The 23,312-nt window shown below is 44.2% G+C and overlaps 1 protein-coding gene across 2 annotated transcripts in view; it reads left to right on the top strand.

Moving 5' to 3' along the window:
* Positions 1 to 21,738, top strand: part of LOC142563688 (venom metalloproteinase antarease TserMP_A-like) — a 45,506-nt gene extending 23,768 nt beyond the window's left edge. For both annotated transcript variants that reach the window (XM_075674285.1, XM_075674284.1), the window contains 7 exons: positions 526 to 650; positions 863 to 912; positions 7,737 to 7,845; positions 7,916 to 8,047; positions 8,171 to 8,321; positions 18,035 to 18,148; positions 20,889 to 21,738. In XM_075674285.1, coding sequence (XP_075530400.1) covers positions 526 to 650; positions 863 to 912; positions 7,737 to 7,845; positions 7,916 to 8,047; positions 8,171 to 8,321; positions 18,035 to 18,148; positions 20,889 to 20,936 — 729 coding nt within the window. In that variant the 3' untranslated portion in view covers positions 20,937 to 21,738. The remainder of the gene's footprint in view (positions 1 to 525; positions 651 to 862; positions 913 to 7,736; positions 7,846 to 7,915; positions 8,048 to 8,170; positions 8,322 to 18,034; positions 18,149 to 20,888) is intronic.
* The last annotated feature ends 1,574 nt before the right edge of the window (positions 21,739 to 23,312 follow it).

The following is a 23,312-nucleotide window of genomic DNA, read 5'->3' as shown; positions in this document are numbered from 1 at the left end:
GTCACGGTGTGTATTGATGCTGCCATAAATGCACATGATTAGTTTACTTTTCTACATCGCTGCTAAATCGTAAATGATTGATCGGGGATTTGACCCCGAACTTTCAGAATTACTAATCGCATCTGGGGGGCGATATTCAACATTTCGGACACGTCTTGTAAACTTTATAGCCCAAAACATAACGTGTAAGATTTGCAACGTAGTGGAAGTGGACAGAGTCATACGCCGTTGGCTGCTTTTTGTAACCAAATTTATCTGACGCAATGTCACTATCTCGAACAGACAATCATTCTTTAGTTTGTTCGCTCTAAACGAAACGCGTCCTAGTAGACATGTATCAACGTGGTAAGAATATAGGTGTCGCCCACAAAGCATATATGATTTGTTCAAGTGATATGTTTTGTTCAAATGATATATGATTAGTTCAAGTGATATGTTTTACGCAAAATATTCTAAAAGTAAACAATGCTGCTTCCATTTATCGATGCCGTAATAACGGTGTTTGTTTTCTGGATTTTCTTGCAGGAAGATGGTTTTGCTAAAATTATAGATGGTGCTATTATTGGGGCAGAAACATTGGACGGCTTGGTAAAATATTACAAAGAAGGAAGAATATCGGGAGCACCTGACATGGTGCATCTTATAACTGGGTGAGCTGGCACTGACGTCTATTTCTAAAGTGCTCGTACAAATAAAAAAAAGAGTTTTCCGTAACTGAGTTACAAAGGTTCTAGCACCCTCTGACCTGGTGTCGTAGGTTGAGCTCGACACTTCCAAAAAACATAAACGCTTCTCGTTAGAAGTTTGTTCACTAACATGGGTCACGACCCAATAAAATGTTAAATGTTCCATTTGCTTGTAGCCGAGACATGGCCCGCTATGAAAATGGTGTTCTGGATAGAAGCTACAATGGTGAGTTTACATGTTTTATAAATAAGTAAAACTGCTGCGTTGTTACGGAACAAGGCTGTAATTTGAATGTCGGTACAATAATTCACGTATGGAAATTGGCAAACTCGTCAGCCGAGCCACGATTTAAAAGGTCTTATGAGTAAGTAATTGTCTCATGAGAAGTTACAGACCAACCTAAGAGTGCCTTAGAGGCATATCAAGCACAATTATATGATATTTGGAGGCAGTGATTGTTTATCCCGTGTTATGTAATTAAAACAAATATCTGTTGGCATCAGCGGCTAGACAATCACAGGGGACACCAAATGAGTGTTTTTCACTCCAGCTTGACACGTTTGCAGAACCTTGTGGGATCGGCATCCGTGGTTAGATAATGCTTTTATTAAATGGCCTGTCTTAATGGCCTAAACTTAGTTTGAAGTACTCGACACAAAGCCTACTTTTACGCTCGTACTCACATCACGGGTTTAGTATTGTGAAACAGCTTCCAGTGTCATGAAATTTCGAAAGTGTCGGATTTCTCTGCAACCCATATATTTATTGATCTGCAATAATATAGCTGCACTGCAGCCGATGGAAATTCAACAAACCTTATTCGTGGAACCATACACGGTAGTTTCTGCACCATATCATGAGGATATGTTGCCAAACTAGTGAGAACAGTGTTTTTACGTTAATACGAGATAACTACATGTACATATTGCCACTAGGTGTTATGAACCAGCGCTAAGAAACAACTTAATACTGGGAGGCGACCTCTGCGAGATGTGGGCACTGAAGAAAAGGAAGTGTATACTGACGACGCCAGGTTTTAGAGTATCCATGCCATCTTTGCCAGCTGTCTGTCTTGCCGCCTCTATGCACATCTTCAGTTGTCATTTCGTGGCAAGAGTGGTGGAGGTGCGGCGCATGGTTCATCCGATGCCACTATCCCTTACTGGTTGCAGGAGTGTCAACCCTATACTTGTGAACACAAGTCCACCGGGCGAGCATGCGACTCCGAGGATTGCCTCCTGAGAGTGATAATCTCTCCAAAACAGCGTCGATGACCCCATGACGCAGTATGTAGGGAGTTCTGTACGAAGGAACGACGACGACTCCGCCTACCGTTATGCAAGGCATCACCACAACAACTCGTTACCTGCTTCAGAATCTACAAGTTTCGAAAGTCTTCCACAGAGATATCTTCGAAGATGTAGAAGGCTGGTTGGCTCAGTTTGACCGCGTTGTACAGATCAATGAGTGGAGCGAGGTAGCGAAGTTAAACGTGTACTTCATCAAATCATGGCTCAAGTTCCGCCGTTCCTTGCTCGAAACCTGCACCGATGCTAATCGCCTTGCACGAGCCGAACGGGCGCTCCTTCGCTGCAACCATCTGCCGAATGAGAGCGGCACGTTGTGCGGCGAGGATATGACGCGCCTCTTTCGTTGGGTGGGCCCAAACATGCCAGAGGAAAAGAATCTGCGCCATTTGATGAGTGGGGTTCAGGAAGAACTATTAAGTGACCTTGTTTAAAGCCAGCCGAAAACCCTGGCGGAATTCTTGACCGAAGCCACCACAATAAATAAGAGACCTACCTGGGTGATTGACACGATGGGGCCTCCATCAGCAGTTATGTCTTACCATCGTCTACTAATCACGCCGCGAACACGAACGAGCGGACACGTTGTCGCATGCTCCCGTTGGTCCTTGCAGTAATGTCATGGACGAAGACGGTGGATTCTTACGGGCCCTCAGCGCACCTGACCTGATCTTACGGCAGCACAAGGACGCGGAAATACGCCCTCCCATCGATCACCTAGAAAGGAAGAATGTTAAAATTCCGCGGCACCTTGTTGACAGTCTCTCGTCCTTCTGTCTTCGAAAGGGGGTTCCCTACAAGAAAAAGAAAAGACGAGTGCCAGCGGCCTACAGTATCTGCTGGGTGCAGCTGCCGACCTCGGTGATTGCATTCTCTTTGCTTCCACGTTAAGCCCGCATCTGTACACTTGGGATTTCTACATAGCCTTGCCAGAGCACGCATTACGTACGCCAGACTAAGCCAGCCGAGGCTTCCCACCCTGGTGAAGCACTAGGTGCGAAGCTGGCGCGAATGCCAACGCCGAAAATCTCCGTCTATAAAGCCCGCGGGGTTAATCCAACCCATCCCACCACCTAGCTCACCGTTTGACCAAATCGGCAAGAATCTTCTGCGACCATTTTCCTTGTGAGCCAGCAGACACAAGTGGAATATAGTCGCCAGAGACTACGTGACACGCTACGTCGAGACGAAAACTCTAAAACGTGGCACGACCAACGAAGTTACCCATAGACCAGCAGACTGATGGAACGGTGAACCAAAAGCATTGCTGACGTGCTATCTATTTATCTATCTAGATGTTCAGCATAAAACCTGAAATAACGTACTGGCGTACGTTACATTCGCGCACATGACCACTATTGCGAAAACGACGCGATTCACGCCATTCCATATCGTCTACGTGTGTGAGCTCCACACTATGCTAGACCCAGTGCTTCCGCTCGACATCGACGCTTCACATGCTTTGGGCGCCGATCTACTTACTCAGCACGCAGAAGCTCGTCAACTCGCGAGCATACACATCACGATGCACCAAGGTAAAGACGCATGGTGCTTCAACATTCGCAATCGGCAAGTCGAATACCAATTAGGTGACCAAGTCTGAGTATGGACTCTGAACCGACCCCAGGCGTCGTCTGAGAAGCTGCTTAGTCGATACTTTGGACCTTACAAAGGGATACGGCGCGTTAGTGAAGTGAACTACGAGATCAGTCCGGATAGAGTCGCGTAGCGTCGCTTCGGTGTAGGCAACAACATTAAAAAATAGTCCACGTTTTTCGCCCAAACATATATTCGCGTTTTAAGGCGGCGCAACACAGAGCTCACACATCTTCTTCAATTTCATTATAAAGCCCAACACAGTCCGGTGTTTCCTATGCGTGCACTGCTCTGTTGTTCTCTATCTTGTTGAGTAAGCATCGGGTGTGTGCTTTTCTTTCATCATCATCATCATAATCAGCCTTGTTACGCCCACTGCAGGGCAAAGGCCTCTCCCATACTTCTCCAACAACCCCGGTCATGTACTAATTGTGGCCATGCCGTCCCTGCAAACTTCTTAATCTCATCCGCCCACCTCACTTTCTGCCGCCCCTGCTACGCTTCCCTTCCCTTGGGATCCAGTCCGTAACCCTTAATGACCATCGGTTATCTTCCCACCTCATTACATGTCCTGCCCATGCCCATTTCTTTTTCTTGATTTCAGCTAAGATGTCATTAACTCGCGTTTGTTTCCTCACCCAGTCTGCTCTTTTCTTATCCCTTAACGTTACACCTATCATTCTCCTTTCCATAGCTCGTTGTGTCGTCCTCAATTTGAGTAGAACCCTTTTCGTAAGCCTCCAGGTTTCTGCCCCGTAGGTGGGTAGTAGTAAGACACAGCTATTATATACTTTTCTCTTGAGGGATAACGGCAACCTGCTGTTCATGATTTGGGACTGCCTGCCAAACGCACTCCAGCCCATTCTTATTCTTCAGATTATTTCCGTCTCATGATCCGGATCCGCCGTCGCTACCTGCCCTAAGTAGATGTATTCCCTTACGACTTCCAGTGCCTCGCTGCCTATTGTAAATTGCTGTTCTCTCCCGAGACTGTTAAGAATTACTTTAGTTTTCTGCATATTAATTTTTAGACCCACTCTTCTGCTTTGCCTCTCCAGGTCAGTGAGCATGCATTGCAATTGGTCCCCTGAGTTACTAAGCAAGGCAATATCATCAGCGAATCGCAAGTTACTAAGGTATTCTCCATTACCTTTTATCCCCAATTCTTCCCAATCCAGGTCTCAGAATAGCTCCTGTAAACACGCTGTGAATAGCATTGGAGATATCGTGTCTCCCTGCCTGACGCCTTTCTTTATTGGGATTTTGTTGCTTGCTTTATGGAGGACTACGGTGGCTGTGGAGCCGCTATAGATATCTTCCAGTATTTTTACATATGGCTCATCTACACCCTGATTCCTTAATGCCTCCATGACTGCTGAGGTTTCGACAGAATCAAACGCTTTCTCGTAATCAATGAAAGCTATATATAAGGGTTGGTTATATTCTGCACATTTCTCTATCACTTGATTGATAGTGGGAATATGGTCTATTGTTGAGTAGCCTTTACGGAATCCTGCCTGGTCCTTTGGTTGACAGAAGTCTAAGGTGTTCCTGATTCTATTTGCAATTACCTTAGTAAATACTTTGTAGGCAACGGACAGTAAGCTGATCGGTCTATAATTTTTCAAGTCTTTGGCGTCCCCTTTCTTATGGATTAGGAATATGTTAGCGTTCTTCCAAGATTCCGGTACGCTCGAGGTCATAAGGCATTGCGTATACAGGGTGGCCAGTTTCTCTAGAACAATCTGTCCACCATCCTTCAACAAATCTGCTGTTACCTGATCCTCCCCAGCTGCCTTCCCCCTTTGCATATCTCCCAAGGCTTTCTTTACTTCTTCCGGCGTTACCTTCGGGATTTCGAATTCCTCTAGACTATTTTCTCTTCCATTATCGTCGTGGGTGCCACTGGTACTGTATAAATCTCTATAGAACTCCTCAGCCACTTGAACTATCTCATCGATATTAGTAATGATATTGCCGGCTTTGTCTCTTAACGTATACAGCTGATTCTTGCTAATTCCTAGTTTCTTCTTCACTGTTTTTAGGCTTCCTCCGCTCCTGCGAGCATTTTCAATTCTATCCATATTATACTTCCTTATGTCAGCTGTTTTACGCTTGTTGATTAACTTCGAAAGTTCTGCCAGTTCTATTCTAGCTGTAGGGTTAGATGCTTTCATACATTGGCGTTTCTTGATCAGATCTTTCGTCTCCTGCGATAGTTTGCTGGTATCCTGCCTAGCGGAGTTACCACCGACTTCCGTTGCACACTCCTTAATGATGCCCACAAGATTGTCGTTCATTGCTTCAACACTAAGGTCCTCTTCCTGAGTTAAAGCTGAATACCTGTTCTGTAGCTTGATCTGGAATTCCTCTATTTTCCCTCTTACCGCTAACTCATTGAGCGGCTTCTTATGTACCAGTTTCTTCCGTTCCCTCCTCAGGTCTAGGCTTATTCGAGTTCTTACCATCCTGTGGTCACTGCAGCGCACCTTGCCGAGCACGTCCACATCTTCTATGATGCCAGGGTTAGTGCAGAGTATGAAGTCTATTTCATTTCTAGTCTCGCCGTTCGGGCTCCTCCGCGTCCACTTTCGGCTATCCCGCTTGCGGAAGAAGGTATTCATTATCCTCATATTATTCTGTTCCGCAAACTCTACTAATAACTCTCCCCTGCTATTCCTAGTGCCTATGGCATATTCCCCCACTGCCTTGTCTCCAGCCTGCTTCTTGCCTACCTTGGCATTAAAATCGCCCATTAGTATAGAGTATTTAGTTTTCACTCTACCCACCGCCGATTCCACGTCTTCATAGAAGCTTTCGACTTCCTGGTCATCATGAGTGGATGTAGGGGCGTAGACCTGTACAATCTTCATTTTGTACCTCTTATTAAGTTTCACAATAAGACCTGCCACCCTCTCGTTAATGCTATAGAATTCCTGTATGTTACCAGCTATATTCTTATTAACCAGGAATCCGACTCCTAGTTCTCTTCTATCCGCTAAGCCCCGGTAGCACAGGACGTGCCCGCTATTTAGCACTGTATATGCTTCTTCTTTTCTTTAGTGTCGGCATAATGCCACTATACTAGCGGACACATTTCTGTGGCAACAAAGGGAAAGCTACGGGCGCATGCCTGCTGTGCATGTGTTACGGCGCCAAGTAGTCCGCCAGCGTTTGACAGTTCTTTTGATTGCTCGCAACAGACGCTCAATCGACGCAGCTTCACGTGCGACGGTTTCGTGGTTGCCCAGACGTGGAAGGGAAAGCCGCCGAGCAAATAAACGTTTACATTAGGCCTTGTGTTCTATTTTATTTACTTATTGCTAATAAGGTGTTTATGTTTTCTCTTCCCCAACTTAAACTAATGTGGATGAAAACACGGGACTCTTTCCAGAAGCGTGCTCCCTTGTGAACGCTTTGCCTCTATAGCTTTCCCTTCATTGCCACAGAAAGTTATTCGCGAGTAAAATTGTCACGAGCGAGCCCTAAGACTGGGACGCGCGCTCAGGAACATGCGAACGCTGAAGAGCAAGTGGAGAGTGACGACGCATGCTGTAGAGCACAGACGCCATCTTGTCCAGCTCTTGCCAACGCTGTGCATATTTTCAAGTGTCATTTCGTGACAATATGTAAGACAGGGACACAGGTTCTTATTTATTCTCTTCGACTTCGGATAAGCAATTTAAGTAAACGAAACCATGCGAGCGCTATCGGATACTCAGAAGCAACACCACGGCAATTTTCCTGGAATCGCTCTGAGCACCAAGCTCCCTGCATGTTCGTCCTATAAAACCAGGGCGGCGTGACGGCTCCCCTGTAAAGCATGATTATGTGTCAGAAAATTGCACAAGAAGACAGACCCAATGTTCATTCATAAAAATAAGATAGTTGGAAACATTGCTAACCGCTAGCGATATGGTAATTGATGCATTGCACAGCACTTCAAAAGCAATTCATCTTGAAGATACGTATAAAAGGGGCAATTTTGTAGATGATTTTTCGCATCTTGGATATTAGGCTGTTTGTATATTATTTGATGTGGTTTGTTTGCCATGGTCCTGTATTACGTTAAGTCATAAATAAGAAGTTCTGTGAGCAGCATAAAGATTGAAATACTAAAAACCTAGTTCTCAATTTCCTGTTCAGGAGTTTCAAAGCAAGATACCGTCTGCACTAAGTACGCAGTCGGCTTAAGCGAAGATACTGCAACATCATTCCTTGGAGTAGCTGTCATGGCTCATGAACTTGCTCATGTGTAAGTCTTCTTTTAACCCAAAGTAACAAACACTTGCTCTTAAAGACTGAATCGTATTTCCACATGGCAGGTTGGGGGCGGAACACGATGATCCTCCAAAGTGCCCGTGGTCAGAAGGATATCTCATGAGTTACCTGGATGGAGGAGTAAAAAAATATCGGCTTTCTTCCTGCACTGTAGAGGAGATACGCAATGCTGTGAAGTAAGAAGTGTCATTTCATTACTGCTTTTTTTTTATTTCACCAATTCCTTAGAATGACCAATTTTTAATGAGTCAAGTTATGCAGCGGTTAAAAGTGGTCAAAAGGAATTCTCTTTTTTGCAGGAAACTGCCATGGCATTGCACAATAATAGTTGCGCTTACGAACTACATGTCCCGACACAAAGCACTTCCAGGACAAATTGTTAATGAGGAGCATTACTGTAGGAAATACCTGAAGGTAGATGACGAACAAGAGAATGTCTACTCCGTAAAGGTGAGCGCGCCATGGAGGCGTCAACCGAAACACCTTTTCCTGAAAATTTGATGCCATCATAGCATAAAGCATGGACTATTAGCGTAGTATGCAAGGTTGCATGATCTAGCTATGGGCAAGATTGATCAACTGAAACACTGAGGGCCTCATACCTGAAGATATGAGGGTGTGTGAAATGTGCACAGAAAATTACAAAACCAGTTAATCGTTCTCCACGAAGAGAGATAGACTGACAGCGATAGCAAGGACATCGTTGTCCATAAACTCTACGAACGCTGTTGTAACATCTGCAAGCGTGACATCGCTCGCAACAGCACTCAAGGCAAGTTCTGCCGGGTAGGTATTTGAAATGCTGGTGGCTGAGCACCAAAAGTGGTGTTGCAGGCGTCACATTGCGACTTTGCGTGGGCTAAAACTGGATGAGACCGACGGAAAACCATCGGCATTAGCCAGCGCCCACTGAAATGTTATATCCCTGAAGAGCACGGACGCCAGTGCCAAATAAATTATATTACTTTGCAATTATACGCCACAGATGTTGTTACTTCACTAGGAGAACAGGTCACAACGCGGACGAAATGCGTTTTGACTTTTATTTGCGTTCAACGATTGCCAAAATTCTGACGAAACAATCAGTCGAAACCATAAAACATGATCATGGCTACTTTGGTCTTTTATTATTAGAGCGTCAGCCTGGCCTACCAATTCTTGTATATGTACCACCCCATCCTGCGATGACGATGACAACGGCGACTGCCAGAATTCGCCAGTAGAGATACGGCTAAACGACTAGAATGTCGCTTTAGGTCGATTTTGCCCAACCGCGCTACGCTGCCTGCTCGTGGTGAAGACTTTGAAGAAGTTACAGTTTCGGAGCTGGAAAATGTACTAAGACAGTGCCTAATTCAGCGCCAGGCCTCGATGACAATACTAACCCAATAATCTAAATTTATTTAGGATATGATCACATGCATTACGCACCATGGTAAACCATTCCATTACAAAATCGTCAATACACCGAAATGGCGACTTGGAAAAGTTATACCATAGGTAAAAAAAGCAAGGCGCCGGTTAAGAATTAGATAACATTAGGCCAATATCTCTTACATATAATGTAGTAAAACACTCCGAAAGAATCTTACACGACCGCCTAGATAATTGGTTGATAAAGAACATCATTTTGAGCCCATGCCAAATTGGCTTCAGACGCGGGTGCTCAATTTGGTGTGCCCATTTCAACCTACAAAGTAGTATTCAACTTGCTTGATGTAAAAAAAATATGCAACCTTAGTCACTACAAATATCGCTAATGCGTGTGGCAGCGTAGAACATATAAGCCTAATGTTGCTGCCAAAATATTTTGTCGCATAGGTTTGTGAATTTTGAAACACAAGGGAATTTTACTGCTTTTTACGCGCATCCTACCTTCATTGCTACTTAGTGTTTTACTCAGTATTGTACCTTTGAAACAAGATGTACATGTGTACTTATGCGTGAGGACATTGCATTTTGCTGCATCGGTAGGCTTACATGTTTTGTATCAGAAACTACAGCATTATACGAAACTCCTAGAAATGTGGTTTGATGAAATTAACCTCTCTCTTAATATCAGGAAAACCGCCGCCCTAATTTTCCCTCAAAGCGTTCCTGTGCAAATTTTTCTTCTTTATTGACAAGACAGTATCCCACAGGTGAATTCACGTAAATATTTGGGAGTAATGTACGCCGAAAAGCTTAATTGGTGTCCACATGTAGAGCATATTACCTCAAATCGAGCACGCGCAGCAAGAATGGTGCGCAGGCTCAGCAGCAATCGGTCAGGGCTGCGTCGGCATGTACGCATTATGTTCTATTGCATCTACGTTTGCCCGATAATAGAGCTTGGCAGCGTATTGTGTTCTGGCGGACCTGCATACAGAATTCGACCTGTGATTCCATTAGAACGAGAGGCATTACGCTTATAAATTTGTCGCTAACTATATAATAAGAACCACGCCTGCATTCTGTCCTCATGCGAGTTCATATCCTAACAGTGCAAACTTTTCTAAAGATATATCCATCACCACAGAGGAGATCACAATATGTTTTCGCTAATGAACCGGCCTCTTTTTTTAAGTATCAGTGGTATCTCTGACGTGGCCCTCAAGTTGTTTTCCCTCAAAAACTATTGGACCCATTAAATGTTCCCCTATGCGAAGAGGTCTTACTAAATTCATCGGTTCCAGGTGCTAATAATAAATTTGATGATATTTCCAACAGTGCTAAACATCTACCCTATCAATATCTGAATAGTATTCTGAAAGACCACCTTGCACACCTGAATGCAAAGACCGTTGTAGGAACTGATGCTTTCGTGTGTGGAAAAATGCAGGTGTGGGCATTATATCACCACAACTAAATTGGTCTTTTCCGATTAGGCGGTATTATTGGCAATTGTCTCAGCATTACCACCATCTGTGTCATCATCCATAATCTTAACTGATTGCATCTCTGTCTGTTCTTGACTAACCACAATCAAATTATCAGATTTATTAAAAACTTTCTTTTATTTTCTCTCAAGACACGTCTCGTTCGTTTAGTGCGCGTGCCAGGTCACAAAGACCTAGCCTTAAACGAATTTGCAGATACACTCGCAATAGCGTCCCATAATGGTCCCATAATCGTCATTTTACCTTCGTCAGCTTTCATCATTGCATCGCGATTAAGAAAATATGCTAATACAAATACATTAGCGCAGTCATCATTGGCAACATCTAATTTCCCGCATCTCAGTTTTAATTGAAACAACAAATGGTGCTACTCAGAAAAATTGATGCTCCGATTACAAGACTACAGTGCCGAGTCCCCCCACTGAACTTTTACCTCCGCAGGTCTGGTCTGGCTACATATCCCACGTGCCCTTTATGCAATGAGAGTGAATCTCTGGAACACTCCTTTTTGAGATGCCGCCGTTTTGTTATTGAAACGAAAGGATTTTTAGAAGAACCCTTCCCAAAGCTTGGCTTGAATTCGACTCTTCCTGCAACTCTTTCCTTTGGGGCTACCATACCCGGTTATAGCCACAAGAATGTTTGTGAAGCCCTCTGCATCTTTCTGCGTCAGACAAAACAAACTGTATGTTACAATTTTTGAAAATTGTCACATGGGGCACAAAATTCACAAGACATTTAGTTAATTCATAAGTCATATGTCCAAGAATAGACGCTTTCAATCTCATTTGCAAGATACTTGTTTCGTTTCACTCTAACTTATTCAAAAAATGATGCTAGCAGTTCCTTCACCAGATTTAAGGCCGATCTCCCAGAGCGCGTTATGCCATTTCACCAGGGAACAAGGACAAGAAAAAGAAGTTCATACTGTTACCAGGCATCACACATTAGCATGTTGTTAAACGATCGCTTCGCTCTGCGAAGAGAAAGAGCACACGACATGCCACTAGAGGTGCTGCGAGTCAATCTGCGGCATCAGCCTGTAAATATTGTAATATACAGTTTCGTCTATCCGCCATGTACTCGAGAATCCCCGTGACGATATAATTGCTATCAGAATAAAATGAGACTGCGTCACAAAGTACGTCAAAGAGATTGAAAGAACACACTACTTTATGCAGTATACAGGTGACAATCATTAAAAGCTAATGACATGAAGCACAAGAAAGTGTTGTATAACGCTGTCGCACAGCATGGTGTGTGTAGTTGGCAGGTAATCAATTGTCATGAGTCATGCATTGTCCTCTTCAATGGAAAACTGCTACCAATCATGCACGGAATCTGAAAATTCAGACTACTGCCATATGCCTAACAGAAATACCAACAGTCTGCAGTTATCTTGTTGCATTGCATATGAACCACATTTATTGTTTTTTTTTGTGAAAAAAGCTTTCCAGCAGCCTGTATATGAAAATGAAACTCTGAGAAAAACTACAATACAGCTTTTCTTTGCATTGCATGACAAGTCTCATCTACTTTGCGATTTTGTGAGAATGCCTTACGGATTGTTTTCCCCTTACGGAGAAGCTTTTTCAAGAACCAGATAAATGTGATTGGTCGACCCTGTACCTTTAGGCTGGAATAGATGGAATGACTAAATGATCTTGCAGTGTTCCCTTATTCACCATCTGGCACTAAGACAGTGGTGCATCTACTCACATGAATCAAGGTCGTACTTGCCTCAAATAATTAAATGCATAGTGAGCGCGCGACCTCGACATGTTTTCGGCGCTGCTTTTATTAAAGTTTATCTCGCACTACGTTCATGGAGGAGTATATGTACCACAAACTAAGCAAACAATAAAAAAATGAATATACGTGGTGTTTGAGAGAACACTTTAAAAATTTCAAAGGTTGCCTGTGGCAGGTAGCACAATTCTTCATAATCTGGTCTACTCGAAGACGCGGAAATTACACAAAAAATGAAATATATTATCGACTAATGAACAAACATTTTCGTTTTTAACTAATTACCTTAGGGCTCATGTCACAATTTACAAGTGCAGCCATGTACTTGCATATACAAATGCAGTCATGGTGGATGTAGTTAAAACGAATTCTCAAGATGAGACCAGTTTTGAGACATCACTTCCCGAACTTTCTGGAAAAGTGCCTTACCGTTCCAGTTATTTTCTTGCTTCAATACATGCAACGATGTTTTGTGAAGAAAGTCAAAGAGAACAAGTTGTGGAAGTGCAGCTCCGATGAACATTCGTGAAGCTTACATAACAATTACAAATGGAGCATCAAACCTTAGATGAACAAAAAGCACTGCTATTGCAACGGCTTGTTTCGCGGCCATGAAGGCAGCCGAGGCTTCAGAAGACCAGCAACTTGTCGGAAACTGGCTGCTTGCGTTGCGAAGAAGGTCGCCGAAGGCTGGGGAAGCACAGCGCCACAAGCTACTAAACAATTTGACCAGCCCAAAGAGCTATCGTAACTTGTGGCGTGTTAGCGGGGGAAAATCTTTAACTCCTTCAACGTCAGATGACACTTGAGCCACGATGTCACGAAGGCTAATTTTTGTACATTGAAGGTACGATGTTCCCATAGGCATTTCAATATTGGACGCGGTTGGAGCTCGTGGCATTCGCAACGAGAATTTCCTCATTTCTGGCTTGTGATTTATGTAGTCTCATCTGTGCTGCAGAAACAACACCCAGAACATCTCCAATGCGCGAGGGTCCCGTTGCGCACCTCACCACGTTCACCAATATCACCTGCGATACTCTTCGCGGAGCCGCAAAAAACGCTAACATAGCAAATGGGAGGTATTTTCGCTCAAGTCAAACAGGAACTACCAGAAAATATAAGGACCAATATACCGTCCATGTAGAAGGAGTTCGAAGCGCGCCAAAGGTACGTGGATGAGTCTTTCCAAGGGGCTAAGACGAACCGCAAGTGACCACCTACCATTGGCGACAATGAGCCGATTATCAAATGCATCGTAACCGCGGAGACGGAGGAAGCAACTTCGGGCGCTCCCTAACATGATTTGCAAACTACCAAGACAATAAGCGAATCTTGTTCTTTGGCTATCGAACCGTCGCTCACTACATAACAAACAAGCTACACTCACAGCATACATCAAGGTGGCGCTAGTCCCACCAGACATCATTTGCTTACAAGAGGTTGGCAACTCACCGAAACCAATTGTGGTTTACCGTCTTTACATCGACGCCAACCAGACAGGTGTAGTGAACCTGGTAAGGAAGGACTGAGCCGTAGCCACCACCGTAGCGCCGAGGATGGAAACACATCGTGAAATAGTCGCCATTTGGACGGTCAAGAACGGACTGCATAAATGTATATTTGTGCACGTGTACAGCCACGAACGCAGGAACGATATGTTTACAACCCTCGACCACGCATCCACACTAATTTAAGAGCAGGACCGACTGATTCTCCTTCGTGAATTCGATCCATGGGACACCGACTGTCGGTACAAGCGCCATGTGTGAGGGAATCAAGTTGTTCCGCATCAACCACGCCCACGAGATACTGCTGCTTACACAAGCGAGAGTTATTACAAGGATGGGAAACAGCGTGGCTCTGTACGCTAGGCCGGATCTTACCATTATCAGCGATGAATAACGGTGTTACCTGGAGTAACCTCGAGGAAAATTTAGCCAGCAAATGCTACATTCTATGCACTACATTGAACATGGCAAAAGTCCACCTACCCTTAAAATCAGCCAGGCTGACGGACTGGAATAAATATCGATAAGGCCAGCTGACATCACCTCGACACGGCTCACTACAAGAGAGTGGCCTAAAATCCTCAAGGAACCTTATAATGCCACCATTTAGTGCTTCGAAACCACATTGGACAGGCCGCCTATAGACATCCACCTGGCTCATCTCTAGGAAGCTCGTAAAGTCAGAACAAGAGGTGGAAAAGACGGCGCCACAACGGCAAGCTAGGGTGACCAATCGATCAATTGGAGGTAGAAGCAAGCACCTACGTTTAAACACTCAACAACAGCAACTGGTACAGCTTATGTAATTCCGTCAAAGGCACACTGAGCACAAAGAAGCCATAGGCCATACTTCGATGCATGCTGCATCCGCCCAGTAGGCGTACAGACACGGCTAATGTCATGCCGCAACTCATAGGAGAGTATCAAGAGAGAAAGACAGCTATTGCAACAAATCAAGCCACCTACACTGGTGTGGCTCAAGCGCCTAGTACAACACCCAATGAGCACCATGGGGCAGTCAACGAAGTTATGGTCGTCCCCATAAACTTCGTGGAATATTGTGCAGACGCGCAGTCTTTCAAAAAAGAACACGGCACCAGGACCAGACCACGTAGTCAAGGCTATGATCCGTAATCTCAGTGACACGGCCATCGGATAGGTTTTGTATCTGTTCAACGATCACGTCTGGAGTTAGGGAGGTCAGGTACCAGCGCCATGGAAATCGTATAACAGCACTGTGTTTCCAAAGCCTGGCAAGCCGCAAGAGATCGGACAGCTGCAGCTGTCCATCTTATTAACCTCAGTGCGCAGTGTTACTAGCATCTTTAACATAATTACATGTAAGAGAGAGGGTAGGATGGCGACAGACATTATGAAACTTGTGCAGGTCTTCGTCATAAGCATAATCATCCAGGCTCTCCCTTTCCAAGCCTCCATACAAACCGACATCGACGAAGCAAATCAACGGGTCCGAATCGCCTGCGAAGCTGAACTCGGCCTGCCCAAAAACACGAGCGCAGACCACCTCAGTGAACTGAACATGACGAACACATACGAGGAACTCTCCTCAGCAATACCCATGGCGCAGTGCGAAAGTCGGAACGCAACACCCCAGGGGCACTTCGTGCTAACCCGACTTCGCTGGTCCCTAAGCACAAAGTTCTGCGGAGACCAGACGACATTTAGGCCCCCTGATCTAAGGACGAGAATTCATGCGGACCTCATCACACGTCGCATAAGCCCTTACTATCATGCAGTACGGTGACAAGCCCGAGCAGCCATTCTGCACAAAAGGAAGACACAGACAGTTACATTACCGATGGGGGCTTATACTTCTGAGTTTTACCCCTTACTTTAAATGACGCACATCACAATATCGTAGTCCCCGGATAATACACCGTGTCCACTTTAATACATTTGGTATTTCTATACCATGCATGGACATGACTAAAAGTACTTTGTGCATGAATTCAGCTCGTCTTGCGCACGGAGAATTTCTTGCATTTCAGACAGCAGGAATTGCTCATTGCGGTAGTGCTGATCATACAAACGTAGTACAAGACACTGGGCAAGTCGCCATTAACCCATGTTCATTTGCCGTCGTAGCCATCGACTGGAAAGGCTAGGAACGGAGCCGGTATCAGCTTCGATGGGCAGGCAAAATAGCGCCTCGGTATACATTTTCCAACAGCTGAATCGTTATTTTGACGACACCTGCCGCGGTAACCTGGTGGCTCTAATGCTTCGGCCCCGCCTGTCGCATTCCGCTTGTCTCAAGCAAAGACCCCTGTGTCACCGTTTAGGTGCGCGTTAATTAACCCCAGGATGTCACAATTAATCTGGAGCTCTCCATTACTTCGTCCCTCGTAATCCGCAGAAGTCTCGGTATGTTAAGTCCCACAATGTAAACTCTTTAACCATACCCTCATTTCTTTCCTCCCTTCCTTCCTTTATTATCGAGAGCACTGCAGGTATGGCCACGTTCGCTGCGCTGACGCGCACCTGGCATGTAAATAGGTGAAAACAAGCTGGGGTGTGCAAAGCAGTGAAGCTTCGGATACTTGCCTACCGATATGAGCCTAACGTATTCAGAGTTACGTTAGGCTCACGAAAGGATATGGTGACGCGCTTTACTGATCCAAAACAAACAATGAATTGATCACTACAACGGAGCTGCATAAAACGCACGGTTCGGGAGCATTTTTACGGTACTTACACAAGCTATATCTGTTAGTCTTACGGACGGTGCATCCTTGTTGCGGCCAGCGGAAGTGAATGAAAATATTCGTCGGTTCAACAAACTTACAGACGTGCCGGCAAAATCCCACCCGTTTATTCGGCATCTCAGAATAGTGTAGCCGTATTCTCGGTATAACGACGAGGCAGCGCAACTTTGAAGCCAGTGCAGTCAGTTACATTTGCAGGCGTCCATGTTGGCGGCGGATCATATTTGACTGAACGAGGTTGAACGTTTCTCAGACAAAGCCAAGTTCCCGGTTAAAAAGCGACTGCATCGTGCAATCTCCAGCAGAGCGAATAAAGAGAAAGCATTGAAGAACACCAACGAAGCAGCTTGTTTTCGCGTAGTTCCTACGCTCTGTTATCTTACCACTCTTAGCCTTCCCGTCGCACATGACAGCTGTTGAAAGCGTATACAAGTACATCTTTACTATCACCTACCACATAAGCGTCGTCAACAGTTACACGAAATATGACTACCACACATGATCGCTACGGTGACCAATAGACGTAAGACGGCTGCCTCGGAAGCACAAATGTACGTACAAATGGCTATGCGAATCCTCCGTGTCAGCGTAGCGATGTGGTATAGTGACTAGGCTGTACGATTGTCACGCGGTGTACCCTGGTTCCATTCCCAATCTGTCGACATGTGACGAGTCTTCCCCATTTCCTATGAAGTGGCTCCTAACCTATCTATATTTAACCTCGTGCAAAACCCGTCGGGGTGGCGCTTGTCCAAAAAAAAAATTCATGAAAAATTCCCGTATGGCTGCATAATATTTGAGCTGCTTATTAAGGCGGACAGATTTGATCTGAAATACCGCATAGTGATTTGGCTTTATGCTTGACGCTTTCTAAGCGGCCCCTTCTCTGCAACGAATGGGGCCGTTAAATGCGGGCCGTTTATGCAAGAACCGCTTAAAACAGGCCGCGTACGCAGTGGCCGCTTCGTGTGAGCCCGGAATAAGCGTCGAAATTTTGATCTACTTTGCGCGTTATATGCGTTGATTTTAAGCCGGTATTGACTAAGAGTGTAAGGTTGTTTTCAAACGGCGCTCACCGTCCAGTTATTGTGTTCGGATAATTATCTATTGCGCACTTAAGGGCGTTAAAATGTGCCAGGCGAATGCATTTTGTAGCAGAAGGTGGAGACGGGTACCTGAAAAGTGCCTCCAGTGGTTGACTTTTTACAAAGCATGCTTTACAAGCCGACAAAACTGTGTTTATTGAAGAGAAATCAGCAGGACAAAAACAATCACGAGAACCGTGGTTTTCTTTTCAGAGTGAACGTAGTGCCAGGAAGTGCAAAATGGATTGCTGCCATTCACCGAGCTATCGAATAAAATTGTGCCTTGAAGCTAATATACCGGATGGAATGGAATGCTTTAAGGGAGAGGTTTGTATTGCGTAAATGGTGAAAACACTGTTGATGTCGAATAGAACCATCATGATAGAAAGTAAGTAGAAATAACGGTAACAAAACCGAATGCTTACGATGATCAACTGCTTTTCTTGGGTGGTAGATGTTGCAATGCTTACCGTAACTTCACATTTTCGATATGTGCATATTAGTCACAGCCTGAAAAATAGCGCACCTAAGTGTTAAAGTGAGCGTCGTATTGAAGAAACGAACTTATTTTTGAGCATAATTTGGCGGAAATATTCGCTTCATTGCTAGCTGAAAATTTAAGGATTGGTTTTTATTCGTGTTTTAATTTTTGCCTGAAACTCAATAAAAATGGAAGCAATATCGAAAGAATATCTTGGAGACTTTTGTTCTGCATACTAAAATGGATAGCTTATATCACAGCGTGTCCAATTAGACAAGTTTTGTGGAACCTTCGCATTTAGGTAAAACGTGCTTTGTTGAAATATTCACAGAAACTGACCAGGATATGCTCCAATAAGTGTGACCACGCTACAGCTGCAAGAAGCACTTTGTGTTGTTTTCGGGACTGATTTTAGAAATATGTTGGTTTTCGTTATAAATATATATAAGAACAAGTTATAAAAGATTGGCCTAAATATGCTATGTCTAAAAGTATATCTCACCTGACCACAAGATAATGATTTCTGAGCTGACATATATTACCTAATTTCCAAAGCAGTGTACAGCTCTACACGATATGATGAAGCTCTAATTTTCGAGCTACGATGTATTTCAACAGAGCGGAACAAGAAAAAAGTTTCTTTCATTGTATCAATTTTTATTATATTTCTTGCTTGAAGTAAGAATTATTTTTAGTGACATTAGCAAGCGGCCTCTAGCAAGCAAAATGCTGCCATAACTTCTTTTCAGCAACCGTATTGAAGATCACGAGATTTGAGAAAACTATATTATGAAATTAGAACATGAGAGCTTAGCAATAAACAACGACATAGTAATTCTGGAAATGGCACCTTTTATTATGCCTAAATCGCAATGATTTCATGTGTGATACACGTCTCTGATGTATAAGGGTACTTTGCGAGTAGAAATTGCGCAAAGTGGTCCTAAAGCTGCAGTAAAATCACGTGAGATGCAAATCCATACATGGACTCGCGAGAGCATCCATTTGCAAAGGATACTCTCACACATGCCGTTTACCGAATTCCGAAATCGGTTTTCCGTGCAGCTCATAGCGTTTATAAGTTGCGCTTTTCACTTTTTCTACCTGCGAATATTCCGTAAATATAGTAACAGGCTCGACATTTTATATCAAAATTAGGATGAGTACAGTTGGCAGAAACTGTTCTCTGAAAACCAACAATTTTCTGTCAAATTAGTCCACTGGTATTCTTAATAGTGTTTCCGTGTTTTAAATTCATTTGAATAGGAAGATATAAGTTTCAGCATGGAAGCTTGGGATTGTTGGTGATTCATTGGAAAAAGGACACAGCGCAAGGAAGACAAGGACGCGAGAGAGCGACAAGCTCACAGTACGGACATACGAGAGTTTATTCACGAGCTACCCGAAAATAACTGTTTAACGTTTTTGCAGGTCAGGCTGTGCATGTCCAGTAGACATTTGTGCTGGTCGTTCAAACCAAGGACAGCAAACCGCTTCTCTCTTTCCAGTCGGCAGGTTCAGTTTTATTCAAAAGAGGAATCGGTAATGTCTGCCTCGTCAGTACCCTGAGAAGGTCATGTCCGCATTGTATGCTAAAAGTCTTGATGCACAAGTTGACTGCTTGTTGTCTGGCTTTAGTATCAGCTGTCGCAGAAAAGCTTTTCAATGAAATCAAGCACTGCGATGCAGATCGAGCGCCGCGCCCGCCACGGCAAAAGAGAAAAAAACTAGGAGTACTTTCCTTTAAACTTTATTTGTCCCACAAACTGAAGAGGATAGGGCAGCAAGCTTTCATTGCGGTGTATTTTTCCGTTTCTGAAAAACTACTATAGCGTTGCAGCGTTACTTCACAAGCCAGGCGTGGCAATTGTACTGTAAAAAAACAGGAAGGGTTTAGTGCCCTGCATCAGTGGCGTGGTGTATGTGATTCCCCTCTCTCGTGGAAGAAAGTACGCGGGACAGACAGGACGGTGCATAAATGATCGTCTCAGGGAGAAGCCTAACAATTTGTCCAACATGGTACAGGGCCATCTGGGTATTATTGCCGGGACCCCACGGTGTAAGTCCTACTTAGTAGAAAAGCAATGGGCTGTATAAACTTAGTTCACAGGTGACACGTGAAATCATTGAAGCAGGTTTTATTAGGAAGTTTGATAGCTTGTGCGCCTGTTCTTTGAATGCACTTTCATCTTGGGAAATAGCGTATCTTGAAAGGGATAGAATGGAAATCATTCCCTGCGCTCTGTAGGTACGCGGCTATCATTATCAGCATTGCGAATATGTTCCAGGTTTTTTTTTTTTTTTGCCGGCCATTCACACATTGCGCATGGTAGCACCCTATATATTCATTCCTTCATGGCTTCATGAATAAACTGTTGCAAGTCAGGGCTGTGTGCGTGTCGCTCTCTCGTGTCCTTGTCTATTTTTCGCTGTGTCCTTTTTTGATATGAGTTTGCCTCGAACTAAAGCTTTCTCCCAATGTTCCTCCAAAATCAATCGCATAAAATATTTATAGGTGTATCAAGCTTCGCACGAGTTTTATCTATTGATTGATGTTCCCTAAAACTTTGTTCTTTCTTCTTCTAGACATGCCAAAGAGGAGTCTGCGGAAACCACACATATATTCAGCATTAAAGGACATGCTCCTCGGCTTATGTTAAAATCTCCAAAGAAACCAACGAAATCTCTTTTGCCTTGTTTTCTGGGTGCATGGTGTGGGTAGCAAGAACAATTGATTGTCTGTGTACTTCTGGTCGTTTAAGCATCATGTTGTATCTAGTTACCGCTAAAGCTCTTTTTCAATCTGTTACTCGAAGACCGCAATGGTTATTCTTCATTACCTACACCAGCGATGATCTAGCCTTCTTATTAGACGTGTATTCAATGTTCCACGATGCTCCGTATCTAGCGCGGAACCCCATATAGCGAATGGAAGTTAACCGCACACACAGTTATGAAGAAACGCCTCAAAGAACAATTGCCAAGAATATCTGGCAAAAAATGCAACACTACTGATGACACAAACAATGTTGTTAACATTCAGTTCTGAGCAGGTTTAGGGGGGCGTGGAAAATATGTATTCCAAACCAGTTGATCTCCTTCTTTGAAGAGTTAGATGAGCAATACCGTGTAAGTGTCAGAAGTTGCAATATGGAAAATATATAGAAGCCATTTTCTGATCACAGCAACGAACCGACTGCAAAGTCAAGAAAGATGCATTCCATGCTGCACCTACTGGGAGGGGTCCTAAATAATGTGGATTCAATTCGTTTTCCCCATCGCGGTGACCGCGCGCCTTGTGCAAAAGAAACACGCAATAAGTATGCAGCAGTGTTAAACATTTCTCCCAAGTCATCAACGGTTCTAATCGGTGCACGCGAAGGGTTAAACGCGTTTAGAAATCTATTTGATTGTTTGAATAAAAGTGAGAACGCTTTATAGTGGTTCATGACGATGAGATCAGTTGTGGTCAAAATTATATTGGCTTTGTCAGTCCGCCCATTCTGCTACACCGACGACAACCATTGCTATCCTCGACGACTCCACAACGATGATTTTTTTCGTCGTCAGAACGTTTGTCACCGACAGCATCGCTATTGCCGAAGCATGAAGCAAAGCAAAGCGTCACAAGTGCCACTAATTGAATTTGAGCACACAGCAGTGAACCAATGTGGATTTGGGAGTCGAACGCACTAACCACTAAGGTATTGCGCAACTGCTCGTTTCTTTTATTTCATGAGTTTCTTTTATTTCATGGTTCGACTCCCAAATTCGAACAGCTTCGCTGATATGAGCTCAAATTCAACTAATGGCAATTGTTGATATGCTTCTAATACACAAATTAAAGGCTACTGAAACATCATCAGAACTTACGGAATCACGTGCAAGCGCCGAATAAACACACCCAACGTACACATTACGAGTGTAAGCAGCAGATACTAGGAAAAAGGAATCCAATGCAGCTTCAGCATGCCCGTCGTACATTCTACAATGCCAAAGATGCTGTGTTCTACAGTGTTAAAGAACGCAATGTAACATAAGCATGAAACAGGGAGGCTGGCAGGGATATTTAAAGAAAGTATGAAATGACTTGAATATGGAGGGATATTTCAACCTTTTTTGTCTTATTGGGAAAATGTCGCCAAATACTAATAATATTTCGGGTTTTACGTGCCAAAACCTCTTTCTGATTATGAGGCACGCCGTAGTGGAGGACTCCGGAAATTTTGACCACCTGGGGTTCTTTAACGTGCACCTAAATCTAAGCACACGGGTGTTTTCGCATTTCGCCCCCATCGAAATGCGGCCGCCGTGGCCGGGATTCGATCCCGCGACCTCGTGCTCAGCAGCCCAACACCATAGCCACTGAGAAACCTCGGCGGGTATGTCGCCAAATAACATGGTATCTTTCGAGTCTACAGAATAGTGATAATTTATCTCAATGTTTGAAGACAAACACCAATGTGTCCACCGCGGTACAAAGCAGCCTCCAATCTCGAACCACGTTTTGACAGGAAAGGTTTCCGAATGCCACCTAATGTAAATGTATTAGTTCCTGGAGGAAGGATCGGTTATGTCTCTGGTATCGCACAGCAACCGCACTAGAAAATTATTGCGATACATCGCTCTCCGCACAACAATATGCGAGCAGTAGCCTCTGTGCGTGTATCTGCGATACCAGCCCAAGCACTACTATGCAAAACGAGGCTACATTTGCATATCCTGCCGAAATTACGCTGGACATAATGGTTCTGCGTGTGCATGCTATTGTGCCTTGCCAGGCTCCTGTAAGCAGCGTCGGCGCCACAGAAGAGGCTTACGCGACAGCTATGACGGTATTCTCCGAACATGGCGCATGCTCAGGATATAGGATGCGCCAACAGTAAGGTAGTCGGCGATGAACAGCTTTGAAATCATCTACGATGTCAACGCGAAATTCAGTGACACAACGGCAACGCCAAATTGTTAAGAGAGTCGCCCACAGGGTTCCCCACCGCAATGTGTCCCATA

This window comes from Dermacentor variabilis, chromosome 11, assembly GCF_050947875.1.
Source record: "Dermacentor variabilis isolate Ectoservices chromosome 11, ASM5094787v1, whole genome shotgun sequence".
In the NCBI taxonomy this organism is placed as follows: Eukaryota; Metazoa; Arthropoda; class Arachnida; order Ixodida; family Ixodidae; genus Dermacentor; species Dermacentor variabilis.
The sequence above is the reverse complement of the archived record's forward strand: the minus strand, read 5'-3'. Positions and strand labels throughout refer to the sequence as shown.